The sequence below is a fragment of the Cebus imitator genome, unplaced genomic scaffold (assembly GCF_001604975.1).
Source record: "Cebus imitator isolate Cc_AM_T3 unplaced genomic scaffold, Cebus_imitator-1.0 Scaffold362, whole genome shotgun sequence".
NCBI lineage: Eukaryota > Metazoa > Chordata > Mammalia > Primates > Cebidae > Cebus > Cebus imitator.
In genome coordinates this window covers 717,555-742,431 of record NW_016107677.1, presented here as the reverse complement: position 1 = coordinate 742,431, position 24,877 = coordinate 717,555, and the positions used below count along the sequence as shown (strand labels likewise).

At 32.0% G+C, this 24,877-nt stretch overlaps 1 protein-coding gene across 5 annotated transcripts in view; it reads right to left on the bottom strand.

The window, feature by feature from the left end:
- LRRIQ1 (leucine rich repeats and IQ motif containing 1) overlaps positions 1–24,877 on the bottom strand; it is a 233,659-nt gene that overhangs the window by 78,378 nt on the left and 130,404 nt on the right. For all 5 annotated transcript variants that reach the window (XM_017506824.2, XM_017506826.2, XM_017506827.2 and 2 more), the window contains 5 exons: positions 18,689–18,778; positions 17,894–18,015; positions 17,288–17,383; positions 16,954–17,036; positions 10,292–10,393 (listed from right to left, as the gene is read on the bottom strand). In XM_017506824.2, the coding sequence (XP_017362313.1) occupies positions 10,292–10,393; positions 16,954–17,036; positions 17,288–17,383; positions 17,894–18,015; positions 18,689–18,778 (493 nt within the window). The remainder of the gene's footprint in view (positions 1–10,291; positions 10,394–16,953; positions 17,037–17,287; positions 17,384–17,893; positions 18,016–18,688; positions 18,779–24,877) is intronic.

Here is a 24,877-nt window from a genome sequence, read left to right as displayed (position 1 = left end):
ATTACCTCCTTCAGTTCCTAACTCCAAATACAGTCAAATTGGACATCAAGGTTGCAGCCTACACATTTTTGAAGGACAAAACTCAGTCCATAACAATTATCTTCTGGCTTTGATTGTTTCTCTAAAGAAGGTAGCTTTATTATTGATGCTTCTTTGAAGACAATGTATCTTTTTCTGTGGTTCTTATTAAAATTTCTATCTTTGTCTTTTGTTTTAGCAATTTTATGATGATATGCCAAGATGTGTTTTTTATGGCATATATTTTCTATATGCACATGGAGCTTCTGGCATCTACAACTGCAGTTTTTTCTTCACTTTTGGTAAATATTTAAGCATAAATTCTTCAAATATTACTTCTATTCCACTGTCTCACACTTCTCTTTATTGGATTCTAAATGTGTTTCAGTTCACTAATTCTCTCTTCAGTTTTTATTAATCTGTAGCTGAATCCATCCATTGAATTTTTAAGCTCAGTTGTGCTTTTAAGTTCTAATCTTCTGATTTGAATATTTTATAGATTTAATATCCTGCTGAAATTCTGCTTCCTCTTCCATATCCTCAAACTATTACATATATTTATTTTTAATTCTCCATTATCTAAAGTCTTAATGGCTCTACTTTTATTGTTTATTATTTCTCTTGTTCAATAATGACGTCTCATCTCTTTCCATGTCTATTTTTTACTGTGTGTCAGATAGTTTATATGAAAAAAATGTGGAGATAAAAAGAAGTCTAGAATTATGCTATCTATTTTTTGGAGATTATTTATGTTTGTTTCTGGTAAGAAGCTAGTAGCAAATCTATTTCCAGTCGACCTAGACAAGTAACACCAAACATTTCGCTCAGCTTCTTAGCCCTTTGGATTTCCTTCTTGACTCATAATTGCTTGTAGTTTTCCAGTGACTTCAATGACATTTTTAAAACAAAAAATTTCTAGTTTTTATAGTTGTTCTCTGATGTAGGGTTGATTGGATTTATATAGTCCTCTATCATGAGAAGTGGATGACCTCTTTTTTAAATAAAAAATATATTTTTTTGTATATATTTAGTATATACAGCTTAATTTTGTTAAGAACATGTTTGTGCATGGATACACTTGTACTAAGAAAATATCTTCTTTTTATTTCCTTTCTCTTTCCTTTATTATGTGATGTAAGATTTATTGACTTCATAGCATTTAAATATATATATACATACATATTATATGCACATACAAATATATACTTTGGAATACAAATATGCTACTATGGCAGAATGGGGGAAATACAAAATAACAAGCTATTTATAACTGACATGGATAAAAAATAGTTGAATAGGCTGCTCTCAGGCCATAGATTGCCATTCCCTGAATCTGCCTTATCCAGAGATAAATAATTTTTTAAAACCTTAAGGGTTCGTTTTATGCTTCACTGGACCAAATTCTCCAATCAGATTTTTTTCTGTAGAAAATTGAAATTTATTTCAAACCTTATATTATTAAATGGTGTGATACTGCCTAGAACATATTTAGAAAGGTTTAATTATAAGATGTCATATACATTTATTCTCTTTCTTAATCATATATTTATTGAGAACCAGTATGTTCCTGACACTGCTCTAAGTGCTAAAAATATAAGAATAAACAACCCTGACACAGTTCCCCTTCCATATTATTACTGGAAGCACAACATATAAGTAAACAGTTTAAATTAATAAATGAGACAGTAGCAAATAAATGCCACCAAAAGAACAGGTGCTGTGAGACAGAGGAGCTGGTTAGAGAGGAAAAGCCTACATGAAATAGTGTTATAGGAAAAGTTTCTCACACTGGATAAATATGAAACTAAACAATAAGAAAGCCATTTATGTAAAATGCTGAGGGCACTGTTTCTAAGCAGAAAGAGGATAAAATACAAAAGCTACAAAATAATAAAGGGCTTTCAAACTTGAGGAACAGAAAGAGGGCTTGACAATTATAGTCAGGTAGGGCATGGTATTTAATATAAAGTCTAGCTTTTATTCAAAGGGCAACAAGAGGCCATGAAAAGATTTTAGATACTTAGTTATATCAAGAGCTACCATATTACGTTAAAAAAATCAAAACATGGCTCTTGGTCTTCAATTATCTAAGGGCTTCCAATTTACATTTCCACTTTATTTAGTTTTGTTACTGACTCTTTCTCCAGGTCCTTCTCTCCCTACTAGTCAAGTTAAGAAATGGAGAAAAAAAAAAAAAAAGTCATGCAAAAATCAGATTACAAGATTTTGCTAGTTAATCTCTTATTCCTTGAAATGCAGGCATATTTCCACTGACAATATCTTTTCCAAAAAGAATGAGAAGTTTTGTCTCCTATCTCAAAAGTTGCTTGTGAGAATGTCATTGGTTAGTAGAGATTAAGTACTTAGAATAGTGCCTCGTACAAATGATAGGCAACACTAAGGAGGCTGTTATATTATATGATATATGAAAATTTACTCAGGATACTATAGAAACATAGTGAGTGGTGTCATGTGACAGGTTACTTTTACCCTAGTGATAATGTGTTGTTGCCATGATATTTCACACAGTATTGCCTTTGACCAAGGCACTCACTTTACAGCTAAAGAAGTGCAGCAGCGGGCTCATGCTCATAGAATTCACTGGTCTTCTCCATCACCCTGAAGCAGCTGCATTGATAGAATGGTGGAATGATCTTTTGAAGTCACAATTACAACACTAACTATGTGACAATACTTTGCAGGGCTGGGGCGAAGTTCTCCAGAAGGCTTTGTATGTCCTGAATCAGCATTCAATATATGGTACTGTTTCTCCCGTAGCCAGAATTCACAGGTCCAGGAATCAAGTGGTGGAGATGAAAGTGGCACCGCTCATCATCACCCCTAGTGATCCACTAGCAAACTTTTTGCTTCCTGTTCCTATGACATTATGTTCTGATGGCCTAGAGGTCTTAGTTCTAAAGAAAGGAATGCTGCCACCAGCAGATGCAACAATGATTCCATTAAACTGGAAGTTAAGATTGCCACCTGGCCACTTTGGGCTCCTCTTACCTCTAAGTCAACAGGCTAAGAAGGGAGCTGCTGTGTTGGGTGGGGTGATTGGCCCAGCTTATCAAGATGAAGACTACTACTTCATAATGGAGGTAAGGAAGTGTATGTGTGAAATACGGGAGCTATCTTATGGCATCTGTTAGTATTACCATGCCCTGTGATTAAGGTCAATAGGAAACTACAACAACCCACTCCAGGAAGGACTACAAATGGTGCAGACCCTTCAGGAATGAAGGTTTGTGTCACTCCACCAGGTAAAAAACCATGACATGCTGAGGTGCTTGCTGAAGGCAAAGGGAATACAGAATGGGTAGTAGAAGAAGGTAGTCATCAATACCAGCTATGATCATGTGACCAGTGGTGAAAATGAGGACTGTGATTGTCATGAGTATTTTCCCCTTGTTTTATTAAGAACATGTTGTGCATGTATACACTTGTACTAAGAAAATATCTTTATTTCCTTTCTTTTTCCTTTATCATGTGCCAAAAAATTTATTGACTTCCTACCATCATTTAAGTGTTGTTAACTTTATTTAATAGCATTTAGGTTAAGGATTAGTGTGCTTCCTGTTGTATGAAGGCTAGCTGTATTATGTTAGACATTATTATGACCTTATTATTGTCTTTATTTGATGATTATGTATGATTTCAGGAGATGTGTATGGGTTCAAGTTGACAAGGAGTGGGCTTGTGATGGTTAATATTAACTGTCAACTTGATTGGACACAAGAATGCAAAGTATTGTTCCTGGGTGTGTCTGTGAGGGTGCTGCCAAAGCAGATCAACATTTGAGTCAGTAAACTGGAAAAGGCAGACCCACCCTCAATCTGGGTGGGCACCATCTATTCAGCTGCCAGCTTGGCGTGAATAAAGCAGGCAGGAAGAGATGGATGAGAGACTTGATGGGTCTTCCAACTTTCATCTTTCTCCCATGCTGGATGCTTCCTGCCCTCGAACATCTGGTTCCAAGCCCTTCAGCTTTTGGACTCTTGGACTTATACCAGTTGTTTGCCAGGGCGCTTGGGACTTCAGCCACAGACTGCAGACTGTACTTTCAGCTTCCCTACTTTTGAATTTTGAAGATTCAGACTGGCTTCCTTGCTCCTCAGTTTGCAGACTGCCTGTTGCAGGGCTTGACCTTGTAACTGTGCATGCCAATACTCCTTGATAAATTCCCTTTATATATACATCTATTCCATTAGTTCTGTCCCTCTAGAGAACCCTGACTAATAAAACACATGGCATATAAAAGTTCAAAAGGGATATCATAGAAACACAGTGAGTGGTGTTCTAAACTAGAATCAGAAAAGTCTTCCTAAAAAATTAATTGCCTGAGATAATACAAATTAGCCAAGTGAAGAGATTTTTCTGGGTTGCATAGGATGATGAGTCTAATTTGGCAAAGGAAACAGCACATTAAAAACATTATATAAGCATTTTGCAACTCCATCTATATTTAAAACTCTTTAATGTCAGGGTCCTTTGTATTTTTATTTATTCACCAAAAAACATTTATTATGCATTTATAATAAATATTTATAATGCAAAATGTTCATTATGCACTAGGGATTATGCTAAGGGACAGGAGTATTAAAGGGATACACGGAGCTCAAAATTTAGTAGGAAAACAGTAATTTAAAATACAGTGTTGGAGACTGACATAATGATAGATCACATTTTATAAATCTGCATCCATAATAATTTTGACTGTTGAATCTTGCTCAGTGGAATAAAATTATGAGCATCTCTTCTTAAGGGGCTGCCCTCAGGTATTTTGTTGCCTACTTATGCCCTTGGCATTTATTCTGCCAGCTCTTAATACATAGTCATTGGCAATATTAGCAAGTACTACATACGGCTAGGTAAATGCAAGAGCTACTTTAAAACAATCTACACAATATATTCTGTTCTCTAAGCTGGCATTAAAAAGGAGAAGGCAGGAGGAGAAAATGCTTATAATCATAAAGTAAAAAGCATTACAAAAGAAATGCTCTGGAGTAAAAATTATAGAAGTTATAGGTTTCTTAATACCTTTAATGTTTAAACATTTAATACAAAGATACTTGAATATATGTTTATAAAACCATGAGTTATCTGTAAATCTTCTATTTTATAAAAGAACAAGTAGGAAGTATGTTAATGATGACAGCAACAGAGTGAGAATTAAGAAAACCTGACTTGAAAATCACGTATAATTGTCCCAGGGAATGGAGGAGCTAAGAATAAACTGGCATTCCTGAGAAGGTTGTTGGGCCAGACTAAATTTTATTTCTGACTTGACTAACTTCCTTCCCTGACCAAAGCCAGAAGTCTGAATTTGGCCTTGACTTTAGAAGTAGCAAATTTGGAAGTTTCAGTAGATTAGGGCAGGCAAGTGACTTATGTATAAATAAAAATAGGAATAAGGAAGCAAAAATATAGGTGGGTGGGGGAGGTTCTCATATATCTGAAAATTAAAACGTGATTCAAAATGTCGGAGATTTCTCAAAGAACTGAAAACAGAACTACCATTTGACACAGCAATCCTATCATTGGGTATATACCCAAAGGAAAATATAACATTCTACCAAAAAGACATGCACTTGTATGTACACTGCAGCACAAGTCACAATAGCAAAGACATGGAATCAACCTAGGTGCCCATCAACAGTGGATCAGATAAAGAAAATGTTGTATATATACACCATGGAATACTATGGAGCCATAAAATGTATGAAATCATGTCCTTTCCAGCAACAGGGAGGCCATTATCTTAACCCAAATAATGCAGGAACAGATAAACAAATATCATATGTTCTTACAAGTGGTAGCTAAACATTGGGTACACATTGACACAAAGATGGAAACAATAGGCCCCAGGATCTCCTAGAGTGGGAAGAGAGGGAGGAAACCAAAGGCTGGAAAACTACCTATTTGTTACTATGCTCATTGCCTGAGTGATGGGATCATTTGTAGCCCAAACTTCAGTGTTGCACAATATGCCCATGTAACAAAACTGCCCATGTTGCCCCTGAATCTAAAATAAAAGTTGAATTATTTTAAAAACAGTCACTCTTTACTAAGAATCTAATAGATTTAATATTTAATAATATTAGGTTATCATAATAATATAAATAATATTATCTAAGGTAGCAGTTAACTCTAGGTCACAAATAAAATATTTACTACCATGTTGACACTAAATGACATCCTAAATTATATTAATGCAACTATGAAAAGGAATAAAAACCAAAATTGATTATGGGTTTCTCAGAATTTTATCTTAGTTTAATAACTATTCTTTACTTTTTTCCTAAGTACTTTAATTTTAATTGTATAAATTTCAGGGTTATATGATAATCTTTGTTCTCTGTCAATTGTATTTTGCTTTGATTTGCTACCTTTATTTGTCAAACAAATTATTACCATTTGCCTTCTGCCACCTGCTTTCTGTGTAGGAACCTTGGTCAAATTACTTATTAATCTCTCAATACTACACATTTATCATCTATAAAATGTTGACAGTTATAATACCTTTTTCAAAGTTTCTGAAAGCATTGAATCAGAGAATATAAAATTCTTAGCAGAGTACTTAATAATAAATTAAATAAAGATAACTAATTGTAAACAAGAACAAAAAGGAATGCCATACTTTTAAAATGACTGTTGCTAATGATTACATTTTGAGCACTTACTATGTACTTACATTGTGTGTTTCAAGTGTCTCACAAGAAAAATCTCATGGAATCCTCACAATACTCCCCATACCTAAGTACTATTAGCCTCCAATTTTATAGATGAAAAATAATGGTAAACAGAGAAGTTAAATAACTTCCCTAAGGTCACACAGCTAATAAACAATAAAGTCAAGATTCAAACTATGTTGGACTAACTCCAGAGTCTACACTAATGTCCATTAAGCTAGGCTTGCTCTTATGCCAGTGATGAATATAAATGATGTCAGAGCTCCAAACTAAATAATTAAAACAGAAAAAGAGAAACTTGGCTGGAGATCTTCAAGGCAATACCTTCAAGAAATTGTTTCAAGTTCTAAAACAAGACCGGATAATGAAACCCAAGGAGGTATTACAGGTGATAACAAAGGTAAACAAAGACAGGCAACTGATTCAAAATAAATGTAAATAAACAATTAAATAAAACAGGCCAATGTTAAATATGCAAAGAGTTCATGCTCTCAGTCTTGTCTCATAGGAATAACTGGCTTATATCTGGCACATGGCGCATATATGAAGTAACTCTGGGGACAGGTGTGGTCAAAGGCTCCTCTGACTTGCAGGTTAAAGATCTTAATCTCGTAGCCTGACAAAAATGGTCAACATTTTATGAATATGGAAAAATAGAAGGATATCCTATAAAACATGGACTGTTAAAATGGTATATTTTACATTATATTGTTTAATATAATTTGATATTTAATATCAATTATCCCTCAAATTTAAGCATATTTTTAATCACAGACAAACAGATATATCTCTACCATCCTTTCTTACTACTTATGTTTTTGCTAGGTATGTTCAGAAAAAGCCGCAATAATAATCAAATGTATAAGAATCATGGAAACCCCTTATAGTCAATATTGCAGAGTGAAGATAGAAAGTAATATTGTTTTTTTAAAAAAATGTATGCAATGTTACTAAAATCAACGTGGAATTTGGAAAGCAATAGTCAAGCAATTCTATAGTACGTTCCAATTTCAATAAAATCAGGAAATTATAAGACAGTGTGGCATACCATTGTGCTGAGATACTGTCCCACATGGAATCATTCAATATGAACCTACAGCAAAATTTACTTTTGATCTTCCTCACTTTTCTGGGGAGGCATCAGATGCCCAATTACTAATTTTATTTGCTCTTTTTTTTCTTAAGGAATGAAAGGTCTTCCAATGTTCTAAACTTAGATTTGGTGATGGTTATGAAACTGTAAATATAGTTGAGTTCACTGAATTGTACTTTTAAAAGGGGTGCATTTTATAATATGAAAGTTGTATGTCTAAAGAATTGGGTTAAGAAGGCACCCTTTGTTGGGTGGTAGGGGTAGTTAGTTGGAATATTTCTTTGGAAGCTGCACTCCATGGCATCAGAAAATATCTGTGAGCCTCTGAGGTGAGTAATTCCAGAGTGAACAAAATCATTTGTTTATTGCTGGCCAAGTTGATCCCATGTTGTACAATATATTTTAATTCTATCAAAATATTAATCCATAAATATTTGTACAACATGATGTTCAACTTGGCCAGCAATGAACAATTTATTTTGCCTCACTTTTACTCACTCTTTTCCCCCTAAAAAAAAGGGACACAAATAAACACAATAACTGTTAAAAAAAAAAAAATCTTCCATGTAAAGCTGTTTTTGCCAAGCCTATTCCTAAACAAACAAACAAACAAACAATGAAAACCAATAGTACATTAGAAAATCTGGTACATGCATAAAACTAATTCAGTGAAATTATGAAATGCCAAATATACTTTACTTGGTTCCAACAAAAAAAGAAAACTAAACACAATTCATATGGGAGAAAGAAAACAAAATCACAGAACATCACATCATAAAGCTTATGTGGAAATGTTCTATATTCTATAAGCCACTTTGTCTTTGTAACTACTTTAAACTATTCCCAGCATATTTTATACCAGTTCACAATTCAATAAAAATATCATACATAGACATATTACACTATTCTAGATGATAATGTATCTTCGAATTTAATAGAAGAAAAGAGGATTCAATAGAACCTATTATGGTAGATGTATCTTTTATGAGTCTGAGATACATGTTAAAGGAAAAAAAACACACTGCTTATCTTTCTTCCTAGGCAGTTCTTTATTCTAAAGTAACAACATTCCTATTTAACAAACAATATCTGTAGAGTTGTTAGTGATTTTAGCAGAATTTCTAGATTTTTTTTTAAAAGACAGTGAAATGGTAAAGTTAAGACAAACAAGGAAATACTCTCTGATTACAACCCAAGCCTTATTTTAAATTGGAAATATATTTTATAATATTAAACCATAAATATTTGTTGAAACAATGTTATGTTTTGACCTGGTTAATGGGCACTAAAATTTTTAAATGTTTTACTATGGAAAATATTTAATATAAAAGAAGAATGTAAAGCAAACCTCTACATACTACCATAATCTATTGGTCCAACAATTTCAATAATTCCCCATAGTTGCTTTATTTATCTTTCTATACATGTTTTCATTGCTATCTACTTTAAGGAAAATTCTACACTCTGTGACTTCTACCCCTACATAGTTCAGTAGGCATTTCTGGGATAGTATAAATTAGGTGATTAACAAACTTTTCTTTAGTTTGAGACATTACAAAACAGAAGTGAAAATCAAAATGTTTCCATTTTCAGCTGTGCTATGAAGATGCCTAAATTTTAAGATTTATTTAAATCTTATAGAAGATAAAAATATCGAAAATGTTCATAGGTCCTTTTCATTAAAATATGATTCCTTTTTTCTATTAAAATTACTATTCAAAGTATAGGTTAAATTATAGAAAAAAATTTATACGAGAATAAAAATTTTAAACTAAATATTTTATACTAAAAATATTTCATGTAAATTTTTAGTAAAAAAGTTGATATTAAAAGGAAAGCAGATGGCATGTTTTAAGTCATGCGCTGCATGAAGTTTTGTATCAAGCTTGCTGCTTTAGTACATTTAAATATTTCTGTTAAATAATTTAAGTTCCTAATTCTTCTGAATGTTGAAATCAGAGATACAATCAGAACTATCACCACCTAGATGTGCAAATCCTTCACCCAACAGTGAGTTGGGCAAAACTTCAAATATTGTAAAATATTTTAAATTCCAGAGTATAATTTACGGGGCAATACAATTGTGTAAACTGGCAGTAAATAGAATATTTCAAGGTGTGATCACTTCCACTGATACAAGCTAATACATTTACCACTGTAACATTTAAATAATATTAATGTCTCTGAAGATATAGCATTATAAAACTTTTACATACAAATAAAAAAATAAAATTTATGTAAACATTGTTACAAATTTTCAATTGCTATATTAATATTTCAGCACACTAAATTAGTACTTCAGCTGTAAGAACCACATTTTGAGTTATTCAAGTATATGTCATACATAATTCATATATATATATATATGTATATACACACACACACACACACACACACACTTTAGGATTTATTAAGAATTAAACATTTTATTGTAAATACAATTTTTAATCTTTATTTACCTCTCTATATATCTGTTATTAAGCCATACCTTCAAAGTAACCATCTCTTTTGGGCTGTGCCTTCTTTGGTGATTTTGAAACAGACACTTTATTTTCATTGTTTTTGAATAAGGCTAGACGCACAGTGGAATCTAGACAAAATGAGCGAGAAAGGAACAATGTTCATTTTTGTTAATTCCTTCTCTAAATGGCCATATATTTCCTATATGGTGGTAGTAAAAAAGCAATATCCACTCTATAAGGCTCTCTAAAATTGATGATGATGTTATGCTAAGCTTCATAACACGGAAAGGTTGCCAACCATGTACATATTATTGGTTATCAAATTAAACACATTGCCAATACTTAAACGAACTGAAATACTCTAATTCTTTTCCATCTAAACTATAGGGAACTGGAATATAAAAGATGGAAGCAAAACAACTAATGGGATATGAAACAGATAGTAAAAGTTATTTCATCAATTTAACACCTAAAATACATTTGCCTTAATGTATTTTCAGATAACAATGATGTATAAATTTTATCCATATATTTAAAGCCAAGAATATTCAAGATCTATTAATTTTACAAAAAAGACAGTGAATGTAGATCATATATATTAAATTAAAAAACAATATTTTTAATGTTGCAAGTACCAAATTATGTATTATAATTAAATGCTAAAGTAGAATTTTTTAATCCAAATTAGAGAAGCAAAATAAGTAGAATTTGCATAGCTATTCTCCAGCATGAGCAACCTGACAATTTCCATTAGTCTTCTATTAATAACACATCTTTACTAAGTATGATTTACAAGTTTTGCCACGGTTGTATTTCTCAAGATTAGGGAAAATGTTTGACAATATTTAGGTACATCTCATAAATATTAATATATGGAATCTCAGTTACTATAGTAGTTAAATGTTTCTTATGCATTCACTATGAATTATCAGTAAGAATGATAAAAATCAGTGTATAGATATTTCATAAAATAAGTATTATATATCATTTAAGTCATTTACAAGAAAAAATGGCATGTCAAAGAACCATTAGTCAATGAAGAAAGACATTAACATGGGCTTATAACCTGTTTATTATCTTATAACCATCTCTCTACTCTCTTGCTCTTGTCTTTTCATTTGATCTATGTATTTTCTGACAACAACATCACAATTCAACAGACCTGGGTAAGATCTCAATTTCAACTTTTACTAGTTGTATGACTCTGGAAAAACTGTTCTCACCTTCTGCCTCTTCCTCTGTCCAATAGAAATAATACTGTATTGTCTTTGAAGTATTAGTGCTACTATACAAATTAATGAGATCATGTGTGTAAAGCATCAAGTCCCATGCCCACATTTGTGTAGGTTCTCAACAAATAACAGCTCATAGACATAGTTACGACATAAACAATGAAATATTTCCAGTTTATATTCTTTAAAAAACTTACATTTTTCATAAAATTTACTGGAACATATAAAAATAGACTCATAGTTGGTTCCATTTCATTCAACACAGTGCACTGAACAGAAGCTATGGACATTTTTTAAGTTCTTTGGCATTTCCTTGGTGAAATAATTATCTTTATATTTCTTGATTTGTAAAATCAAGAAATTGATTTTACAAACTCGATTTCTTGATATGTAAAATAGGGATAACAATCATACTTTCTTCATACTATTGTCAAGGCCAAATAATGTAATACGTTTAAAATATTTAGAAAGGTTACCAAGCTCGATTTACTTAAAATAATTTTATTCCCCAAGAGCAATAAAGAGTGCTACATTATCAATTTCTTTTTGTTTTCAAACATATGATTGCATCAGCACAGATTGATATAATCTTGAACTAATTCAAATTGCAAAAGGATAATTATAAGAAGCAGGAAACAGTACTTTACATGGGGAAAAAAAAATCAATTGATTTTTGATAGTTCCTGGAAGTAACTGGTAATAAGACAGTATTCTTACCTCAATAAAAAATGAATTAATAAATCAAAACACAACTCAGTATTTTTTTTAAAAAAGCCAAGGGTTAAGGTAATTGTAAACAGTATAATTTGTGACACATTTTTATTCATTATAAAGTCAGTTTTGTACACTTAAGTCTACTCCTCTGTAATAATCAGCAGCAGGTTTATGTCACTTTTAAAAAATAATCTTTGTATCCCCCAGCCATGACTTTCCCAGCGTTGGGAAAATAGGTATTAAACAGACTTTAAAAAAATGTTTCAAGAAACCTCTAGGTAAGTAACCATGTCCCTATCATGCATGTGTCTCTATACTTAACAGTTTAGTATTTCATTTAAATAATATAATTTTAGTTAAGCATTAGAATATCCAAAATATTATTTAATTCCTTGTATAATCAATCCCTGTTTAACTTCTATGATTCTAACTTATCTCACCCTTTTATTTTAGTATTTTCTTCTCACATACAAATCTGGTATTATTTCCCATTTTCTGCAGCTGCCAAGTATAGCAGTGCTGTAAAATAAGCTTAACTACCAATATTTCATCATCTTACAAGAAGTACTATTTAGTAATTTAAACTTCCCCAAATATAAGCATGTATTTAAACGACCAAAATGTCCACACATACTGTAAAATGTGTGACTTTTATCTAGTTTTAGTGACTTCTATCTAGTTTTTTTGAGTCAATTGACATTTATTGAATATCTACCAGGTGCTAGGCATGGTAGTAGGTCTGAAATATCAAGTGTGTTTCAGTCCTCAAGGATCTTACTATTCAAATAAGTTTCATTATTTGTTTGTTGACAGCACAACACAGTAACATTTGATCAAAATTCTTGTAAAATCTTTCTGGAAATTAATGTGGTAAACAAAATGCATCTTGAATAAACTTCATTTTGGTGGCGTTTTGTCTATACTTTTCCCTGTTGGTCCCTCCCCCTTAACATTCCTTAGATACATTTATTATCATTCTGCAACCTGAATAGCTTACTTTACATAAAAAATTAGCCTTTCTTAATGCTGGCTTAATTCCTGGCAGAAAAGCCATGTTATGTCTTTGTCCTATGTTCCCAGCCCTTAAACCTCTTACTAGCTACTCTCTACCAAAATTCCTGTACTCAGACCCCATTCTCTCTGAGCACTCTGAGGAATGCTCCACGTCAAAACCAAACACCCACTCCCTTTCTGCATCCACCTCATCTCAGTCTTGTTACCAGTTATATTCAATACTGTTAGATTATTGACCCTGCATGTTTTCAATAAACCAGTAACTCTCACCTTACAAAGGATCTTCTTCACTGCAGGACTTAGTCCTATACTTTCCTGGATATCTGCTAAATTTCAATACAGATCACCCAAACCAGTCATTACTGGTTCAAGCTTACGCCAGTCAAGAGGTTAAAAGCAATTACTAGGAAAAACAACTACCATAACCCAAACATAAACTGTAAATAATGACAACTCCTCACAATTTTAGATTTTACCCTGCGGTTTCCAATCAGTTCCTCTTCTTCCCTTTCCACCCTCCTCCTCCCTCTCCACCCTCCCTCTCTTTTAATCAGATGTCCTCACTTATACCAATAGAAGTCATCAATACTGAGTCTCCTCTAATAGCTGCCCATAACATATCTTTCCTCAGTTTCTTGCTTCTTCATTAATGAACTTCCTCATAAGTATTCTCCCCTCGCTCTGCAACTGATTCCATTACATTCTATTTTCTTAAATTCATTGACCCTCTACTTTTTGCTGTATTTTCCATTTCATCTTAAATAAATCAAATATTATCGACTCATATCCCTTGACTGTTAAAAATATGTACACAATACAAACAGGAAATATGAAGTGCTTGCCACTGAGCAACTTGCTCTAAGGTTTTCTGTGGCAGAAATTTGACTTAAACCCACCATACTTCATGCAAATGTGCCCCATTTCCTTGAGGATTACTACTTTGTTAGATTGTAGGACATAATTTATTATATTAGTTAATAGTTCCTATTCTCTGTCACCCCTCCTGCCATGCCCCCCACCCCCACAGAGCTAGATCACAGGAGTTTTATAGACGATGTTGCCCTCTGGTGGTTTAAAAATTTCAAGTTGGTGAGTTGCCTATGTAAGAAGTAAATCTCCAAGTATATTTAAAAATTACTAGTAAATCTTTCAGTGCTTAACCAAATTTAAATATTTAAACATTGTTTTAGCTCATTAGTGAGTAAAAATTTTCAATTATGGTCATTATCTGAGACAGATGCAAATTAATAGTGTATCACACAGATCGATTGAATTATAAAACTTGAGAAAGTACTAAACATTTTTTATTCTATAAGAAGAAAACCTAAGGCACAGAATCTTAAATGATTCACTCACAGATAAAAAAATGCCATAATGCTACATCATCAACTGAACAGAAGATATACATCATGTGATAAAGAAAAAAATCTCTCAGATTTTCTTTTTCATGCTTTTCATCTTGAATCTTCCCTTTAATGTTTCTAATCTGTATATCTCTTGTGAACAAAGAATAGAATGAAAAAAGTAAGAATATAGAACTTATCACTAAATTTTACATTGCAGCATTCACGTTTTAAAGATAAAATGTTATGTTTCATTAATCTAATATCTTTATTTAAAAAAGCAAAACAAAAGTGATACATAGAGAAACAAAATCTTACACAGTAATAATGCGATTTAGATTATAATCATATTATTAGAATAATAATCCCCATAAATATTACACAAGTGCCATTTAGGATTTTAACCTAACTCAAAATGTTAAGGTAAAGATGTGGTCATTAAGTTGGTTAACCTCTTTCATTTGTTACCCTGCCATGCCCCCTTGTGACTGATAAAAAGAGGCTTAATTTTTGCCTGATAATTATATCTGGTCATGGCCATTCAACGAATAATTTTTATGTATTAGCATATATTCCTTACTGAAACCTTTACTAAAACACTTGCTATGCTGCTCTATCAAAAATTTTATCAATCCCCCAAAACCCTCAATTACAAGAGTTAGCAAGGAAGACCTATGTATTTCCCAGAGGCAGAATCATATGGAAAGTCTGACAAGTTAAGCGTTTCCTCTGCTTTCCATACTGAAAGCTATTTATTGCAAACACTGCAAATACCTTTAAAAGTAGGCCTAGCAAAATTGTTTTAATACAACTATGTTGTAATTATTTGTTGAATATTGGCTGAATCAGTTATTAAACCACCTCTGATGCTTGAACTTGCTCCAGGAGTTTCAGAAATTTTTATTATTTTCAAAACAGGTGTTTAAAGACTGTTTTTGATACTGCTGGAGATGGGTAGAAACATATATATCAGAGCAATAATAGAGTTTATCAAACCACCTGATTTACACTGCTAGATTCTATATCTCTAGAACTGAAAGAGTCTCACTACCGTTAAGAGTTTGGAGCTATTATTTCAATGGGTAACCATCACATAGCATTCAGTTCAGAGAACCCTGATGAGCTTAACAGGAGTTTAAAAAATGACAGTGCAGGAGGTACAAACAAATTACAAAGCACAGTGTTTATATTTTCTTTAAAAATGCTTGAAATGTCAATGTTTTAAATCTGAAAAGTTTTACTAAATAAAAATCAGTTATCACAAAAAAGTAAAAAATTATGATATCACTAATATTACAGTAAGATATGCAAGTTGAACACTTCTGTATATAAAAATGAATCACCAGTAATTTATCAATGGCTATTAAGTGATGTGCCAATAAATATCAATTATTCCTTGAAAATCAAAAGCACTTTTGCAATATTTACTTGATTAAAAATTTTATATTTATATGTGGTTCTTAGAATTCTGAAAAAATTTAAATATGATTAATATAAAAATATAAAAATAATTTTATGAAATACTCCTTCATATGATTACATAAGCTAGAACTATAGGAAAAGTATAAATTTATTGCATTGCTCAGGAGTAACAGGTCTTTTATGGAAACTTTTTATTAACAATAAGAACTTTAAAAGTAAGTAATGTATAAAAAAACTCAAAACCAGTATAAATAACCATGTTCTTATATTAATGAGTAAATATTTACAGTTTTAAATAAATACAAAGTTATATTCAATAATTTTAAATAGTTTTAATAAGAAATATTATAATAACCTATTTTTTCTCTGACTCCATAGGTTAATTATACTAAAATGATTAGAGGTGTCCAAAGAAAGACAAATGATTTAAAGGCTAGCCTCATAAGTGGGATAAATAAAAGATATTTTTGAACATTTCCCAAGTCCTACAAAATCACAAAATATATAAACTGTGCTTTTCCAAGATTTCACATTGTGACATCTTCATAACTAAAATCCATGTAACTGATACATTTATATAATTTATTGAAAAATCAATCAATTTAAAAGAACACAAAAGAATAAGCAGTGAAGCAGATACTCTTTAGAATCAGCATTTCACAACATGAACCAGTTTAAAACAACTTATAATTCTTAGTACAAAATAGATAGAATAATCAATTGTGAAGTATATAAGAAAGAGGCGAAAAAAGTAAAAATAGTGTTTAAAAGTATAAATCATTCAATGGTATAGCATAATTTTCTCTTAGGTTTTAAGTTTTTTTTTTCAGAGTAATTATCTTAGAAATATACATCTGTGAATTGAATACTGTTCCTATTGAACATAATTTATAAAATATACTTTAAAGAATTATCTTCAATTTTGCATACATAGTTATTATTCAAAGACCATTAACTACTCACCTAAATTTTTCTTTAGTTTCTTTGATTTCATTTTCTGTGCCCTCTTCAACATTTGCTGAGCAGTAGAAATATCCTTAAAGCCCCTATTAAAAGTTTAAATAAAGGCAAAACAAATATTCAGATCATATTTAGATATGCACATACATATATACATGCATATCTGAATTATAGCATACTAAAATAAATGTGAATTCCCATTTAAGAAACTAAATTAATCAGATGGATGGTTTCTTAAAAACTATATAGGTATTCTTAAAATCTTGAAAAATATTTGTCTTGGACATTTAGCAGTCTCTCAATTATTTAATATTTTAGCGTCAAATTGACTACATACCATTCTTCTGAAATTTTCTTTTCTTTTTCAGATTTTAGCAAACTCTTTCTACTGGTCTTTGATTCAGGTGTCCAGGAAGAAGTTCTGTTTTCTGATCTGGCAATAGTAAAAAGCACTTTACCACAGAAGTATATCAGCACTTTTTAAAACTACAAGCTATTTATGTTGTCTCAAACTTGGAAATAAAATCTAAGTTAGCAAAAAACATTATATTGAAAAGCAATAAAAGTCTGCCATTAATTTAAAATGTTTACATTTCAATTACTTGAAGCATATTTCAATTCCTTTGTCAAAAGTAACACAGCACTGGAATTTTTAGTCTAATCCTTATCTGTACCTATATAGCAGTATTTAAAGATCTACTTGTTTACAATAATTAATTACATTATTTCTCTGACATATAAATTTTGTAGTTGCTTAAGGTGCCTACTTCATACATTTTCCTTACATGGAAAACTCTGTATGACCATGATGTTTTTAATACTAAATGTTCCATTTTCTGAATAAGTAAATTCACATCTATTTTTATAACAGTACTACTTTTGTATGATATGTAATACTCTTGTCATTTACAGGTTGATTCTCTAAAACAGTAGTTCAGCTTACCTGCTATTAAATTGTGTGTGTTCTGAAGAAAACAAATTTTCTTTGTCATTACATAGCCATGCTTGAGCTGGATTACTTGGCAAATTTAATGAAGTATCATCCCGTTTTAAGTTTCCAGGGATCTTTTAGAAAAAAAAAAAAAGTAAATAAGTGTGAAGTAAATTTAAAAATTTTAAAACTTCATTTATTTTGTATTACTTTACATACATATTACCAAATAGCCTCCTAAGCGAAACTCATTATAAAATTTAAAATGTTAATAAAATGAAATTTATGGAAAATATTATATATGTTCTTTGTTGTAGTGGTGGAAGCTATGCTTTTTGGGATAGCTCTCATATAGAAAATGATTAATTGCAAAGATCTTTAAAAATCTCAGAAAACTAAAACTTCAAAGATTATCAAATAAATAACAGATATTGCAGTCCATTGACCTCTGACTGAAAATCTTCAGCTGTTGCCCTCTTAATGCATATTTTTGTATTTTTAAAGTGCTGTCAACTAGTGATTTTAGTCCACTGCCAAATATGCAGCTGAAGCATTTCATTTTTTTTTTTTTTTTTTTCGACTGTGAAATAAAGTGTTGAAAGAAATCCAAAATAAAGAAAAAAAGTAGGAGCAAATGAAAGAAAAGCTACATGAAAAATTACATCTGGGGATGAGGAGGAAGTCAGAGGCTTCTAAAAGTAATTATGTTTTTCAAGTCAATAAATTGTATTATTAATCACTGCAACATAGCATAACCTTAAGAAATGAGCAAAGATGGAGCACTCAGAAGTTTCCATGACATGTTACCTTTGGCCAATGCAGCTGGTTTGAGGGAAGCAGTGTTTGTGAAGGGAAGCGGGTGGAATCTAAAGCTAGCCATTCTTCTTCTAAGACAGCCTGCACAAATAATATTAAAATGTACATAACTTAGTTTGCATAACGTTTATAATGTTTCTTTTAAATTGTCTTATAAACTATAAATGCTAACAAAGTATATCAGAATTTTTATTTACAGAAAATTTGTGACTTACTACTGTGAGATGATATTCATGTTTAATGAAAACATGCTAAAAATGGAGTAAGACTTTTTCATCCCTACACTCTGGATAAAGAGAAAACTTGATATTTGAATGCTCTAAAAAATGAGGTACAGACTATTCAGTATATTTAACTGTTTGTAACTATGACTCTGAGCCAAATATAGATGGAACTGAGGAAGTAATCTTTTAGCTCTTTAAAAATACACACATCACTATTGAAAATTTACAGTATTTTAATGTTAGTATCACTTTTTCGATAAACAGTCTATAAACCAGCTTTTTCTTAATTAAAAAAAAAGTTGCAAATTTTCTGAATAGAAGAAAAATAAATAAATTTTGTGGCAATGAATAAAACAATACAAGCAACATGGTCCCTGATTTATATTCTCTAATTCAACTCTTCAAATAACAAAAATATAAATTTAAACCAAAATTTTGAAATTCCTATTTTAAACTCTCTCTCTCTCTTTACCTTAAAACATCTTTCTTCAATTTATGGAATTTCTAAATTTATTTTCTCTTACTACAATGGAACCTGCTAATTAGGTTATCATTGCATAATTTAGGATGTAATTATCTGATCTTTACTCGATTATCTAATATGGTTTAGAATCAATTTCTGTGGTTTTGCATTTCATTTTTTTTTGGGAAAAAGATACATAGAATACCAATTTATTTTTTTAAAAGGTTCTAAGATAATCTAACATTTTATAATTTAAAACTAGAATAATTTATTCTGAGGGGATGTAAATGCAATTTTTCATTTATGCATTTACAGTGTGTCTTGACTGCCTCTTCTGAAAGACCATTGGAAAGGCAGGCCTGGGACATACTGACTACAGGCAGGTAGTGCAATGATAGAATTTCACTTAATACAATTTAGTCTTAGGAAACCTAACCAAACTCACACTATTTAAATGTTATGTAAATAGTGCGCCTCTAGTTAGTTATTAGACAGGTCAATTGTTAAGTTCCTTCTAGATAGTGAACATTAACGTATATATCACAGTTATATATGTCTTTAAGTACATATTTGGTTGAAGAATTGCTATTTATCAGTTACATGGGAGGAATAAATTCAAGAGCTCTATTGAACAACATGGTGACTATGTTTAATAAGAATACATTGTATTCTTGAAAATTATTCAGAGAATACATTTTAAGCATTCTTACCACAAAAAAAATGGTAACTATGTGAGGTAGTGTACATGTTAATGTATACAATGTATGAACATATACAACTTGTATTTGTTAATTAAAATATTCAAATTTCGGTATTTGTAAATAATTCAATATTTGTAAAAAAAAAAAAAAAAAAAAAATGTGTTATTGGAAAAAGAGACAGCAGCCTAGAGAGACAAAACTCTCTCACCAGAGCCATAAGCATTTCTTCTTCTCATCCTCACAGAAAGAAAAGGGTTGAAAATGGGAGTCAGGAAACAATGGCTACAGTTCAGGGAGGCTCTAAAATAAAAGGAGGCACACATGCTTTGGTACATTTGGAAAATTATAGGAAAATAAGATATGAGCATTTATTTCTAATATATTTAAGTCATTTATGTTGATTGCTTCTTAAATCAGGCTAGTAATTCAGTAAACTCCTATTGATTTATACAATCAAAATTCTCTCTTTAGCTCATCATGAATGACAAATAAATCTAATGACTGTTCTGTTAAAATAAGGGGGAATGGATATTCTTATTTGATGTAAAATTGTAAACAGGATTCAGAACTTGGAGTTTTAATTTTTTGTTTTGAATGACAAAGGAAAATCCAGTCATACCTCAGGGAACATCAAGGGCCACAGCATATCAGCTGTAATTGAATTAGTATTCTTATTCTGGTGAAAACTGCTAAATTGATGAGAAAATGTGAAAAAGATAATATTACAAAGGCAGCATGCCACCTGAGGAGTGGGTATGGAAAAGGGCCATCATTGTCAAGCAAGTTGCCTGACTCTTATGCTGATTTTTTACAAACAGCTTTTATTTTGTTTTCTTAAACAACTGCCAAATCATCTTCTTTTAATATTCTCTGGAAATCCAGCTGTTTTTGCTCTTCAGCAGGACTAGATCCCACAAAGCAGAGTAAACCTCTTTGCCACATCATATAAATGTTGATGGAGTGCTCTTCCTTGGAAAGACTACATAAAGTCTGATGAAAATTTTCATTTTAAAATTAATATCTAAAAGTACAGAAAACTTTGAGAATAGCTTTTCTTGGTTGAATAGAAAGTTTATAGAAACTTTTATAGAATTCCAGAGCAGTTTTTCTATTACTTTTAAAGATGTTTTGGTAATTACATAACCACAACCAAAAATATACTACCAAGAGAATAAATTTATATGTTATGTGTTCATGCTTATTGATATCACATAGATTTGGCATTACCTAGTATGCCGAGGGAAATAAAAATCTCAAAAATTCAGGAGGATTGGCTACGAGTTATAAACATACCACTATTTGTGAAAATGTCTGTTAATAAATCATGCTTTCCACTGCAGATTTATACAAATTTCAGTTACTGCTTAATAAAGACTTCTGCTCACATAGACCAATGGAACAGAATAGAGACCTCAGAAATAACACTACACAACTACAGCCATCTGGTCTTCAACAAATCTGATAAAAACAGCCAATGAGGAAAAGTCTCCTATTTAATAAATGGTGTTGAGAAAACTGACTAGCCATATGCAAAAAACTGAAACTGGATTCCTTCCTTACCCCTTATACAAAAATTAACTCAAGATGGATTAAAGATGTAAATGTAAAGCCTCACATTATAAAAACCCTAGAAGAAAACCTAGACAATACCATCTAGGTCATAGGCACAAGCAAAGATTTCACGACGAAAAAGCCAAACGCAATTGCAACAAAAGTCAAAATTGGCAAATGGGTGCTAATTAAACTAAAGACCTTCTGTTCAGCAAAAGATGGGGTGGGGTTTAGGGGAGGGATAGAAGGAGATGGGGGTGTGGGGGAAGGATACCATTAGGAGAAATACCTAATGTAGATGATGGGGTGATGGATGAAGCAAACTACCATGGCACGTGTACACCTATGTGACAAACCTGCACATTCTGCACATGTACCTCAGAACTTAAAGTACAATAATAATTATAACAAAAAAAAAAAAAAACTATCATCAGAGTGAACAGGCAACCTATGGAATGGGAGAAAATCTTTGCAATCTACCCATTTGATAAAAGTCTAATATTCAGAAGTTACAAGGAACTTAAGCAAATTTACAAGAAAAAAAAATCCCATCAAAAAGTGGGCAAGGGCTATAAACAGACACTTCTCAAAAGAAAACATTTACATGGCCAACAAACATACGAAATAAAGCTCAACATCACTGATCATTAGAAAAACACAAATCAAAACCACAATGAGATATCATCTCACACTGGTCAGAATGACAATTATTAAAATGTCAAGAAACAATAGATGCTGGTGAGGCTGTGGAGAAATAGGAACACTTTTACACTGTTAGTGGTACTATAAATTAGTTCAACCATTCTGAAAGCCAGTATGGTGATTCCTCAGAGATCTAGAACCAGAAATACCATTTGACCCAGCAGTCCCATTACTGGGTATATACCCAAAGGAATATAAATCATTCCACTATAAAGACATGCACACACGTTTACTGTGACACTACTTCCAAATGCAAAGTCATAGAAGCAACCCAAAATGCCCATCAGTGATAGACTGGATAAAGAAAATGTGGTACATATACACCTTGGAATACTATACAGCCATAGAAAGGAATGAGATCATGTCCTTTGCAGGGACATGGATGAAGCTGGAAGCCATCATCCTCAGCAAACTAATGCAGGAACAGAAAACCAAACACTGCATGTTCTCACTCATAAACAGGAGTTGAAAAATGAAAATACAGGGACACAGGGAGGGGAACAACATACACCAGGGCCTGTTGGGGGATTCAGGGGTGAGGGGAGGGATCTTTGAGGACAGGTCAATAGGTGTAGCAAACCACAATGGCACACGTATACCTATGTAACAAGTCTGCACATTCTGCATATGTATCCCTGAACTAAAAGCAAAGTAAATACATACATTTTTTTTTGTTTTTTAAAAAAGAAAGTCTTCTGTTCAGATATTCTTTTAACTTACAACTGAGGATCTGGAAAGCTTTCTGGCTACTTGAGGATTATCATGAAATTTACTTATATATTGAAAATGAAGTTAAACTTGGATACACTTGTAATTGTATATTAAGGGTTGAACACATGATCAGATATACATATTTTCTATTATATCAAAGTTGGATTATAGCTTTTGATCAGAGGAGAAAAATGTTCTAATCAAATTTTGATATAATAGCAAATAAGGCTATCAGAAAGATGGGCTATAAATAACATAGAAGTTAATGTGCATCTATATATGTAATTTTTTTTGTGCCATCTAATATAAGCCTTTCATTTGATACAAAATTGCCCCAAATCACAATGCTTATGTTGAATAGGTCCTAGAAATTCTAAAAGTAATAGCTTGATTTCTTTTCTATTCGCTTCATTATCCCTCCCACTTGCCCAACACTTTCCTCTTCCACTCAAGTTGACTCTTGCAATAACAAAAATAATTCTTTCTAATATATCCTGGCACTTTCTGTAGAATCTCACAATCCCTACAGTTCAGAAATGTGGCCCATTATAAATCTGAAATTTCACTTTCGAAACCCACTCTTTCATCCTCAATGTGAAGGCATAGCTGTTCATATTGTTTGAGATTGTCATTATGTGCTACTAATGTCTCTTTTTACTAAATCAAATATATCACTTTTCTTTAGTCTTTTCCTTTGGCTCACTTTTGTTTGTCTGTTTTTCCCTCTATGTACCATAGTATGTAAGACTCTGAGAAGTTAATTTGAGATAATGCCAAACATAAACTCCAGAGCTAAAAGTTGCCCAACTTAACATATTTTGCTGCCTTCTCAAAAATTATTCCTTCAAATTTATTGAATTTGACTTTGGGCTGGGATAAAAATAAATCAAAATTTGAATGTTGTGGTTCTCTGCATTTATAGTATGCTAGTAGCTTTTCTCACCTTCTCTGGGTTTAGGGACTCATGAAGTATTGGTTGTTTAAATTTAAAGACAATTGAATTGGTTCTTTATATGTTGGCTTCTATACTGTAAAAGTAAAGGCAAAAATAAGGTCTGTCAAATTAAGTCAACAAATAAAAACATTAACTAAAACTGATTTATTTAATTTATTTCATTTTATTTTTGAGACGAGTTCTCACTCTGTCAACCAGGCCAGATAAAGTACAAGAACACAATCTCGGCTCACCACAACCTCTGCCTCCTGGGCTCCAGAGGTCCTCCCAACTCAGCCTCCCAAGTAGCTGGAACTATAGGCATGTACCACCATACCCGGCTATTTTGTCTTTTTTTGGTAGAGAGGGGGTTTTGCCATGTTGCCCCAGCTGGTCTCAAACTCCTAGGCTCAAACTGTCTCCCTTCTCAGCCTCCCAAAATGCTAGTACTGCGCATGACCTAATTCACAATTTAAAAGATGAAAAGTGAAAGTGCCAATGCAGATATTTTTGCCCTGTAATACTCACACCTGTTATTTTAGATGTTAAATATATTATAGATATTTAATGACAAAGTGGTAAAGCTTCCCCCTAAAGGAGACTGAGATCTAGTTCATAAAAACTGCTGCTAAAATTAGGGTGCAGTGGGCCTGTAATCCTAGAACTTTGGGAGGCCGAGGTGGGCAGATTGCTTGAGCTAAGGAGTTCCAGACCACACTGGGCAACATGGTGAAACCCCTTCTTTACTAAAATACAAATAATCAGCTAGGTGTGGTAGCACACGACTATTATCCTAGCTACTTGGAAGGCTGAGGCAAGAGAATTGCTTGAACCCAGGAGGCAGAAGTTGCAGTGAACTGAGGTAGCTGCACCTCTGTACTCCAGCCTAGACAT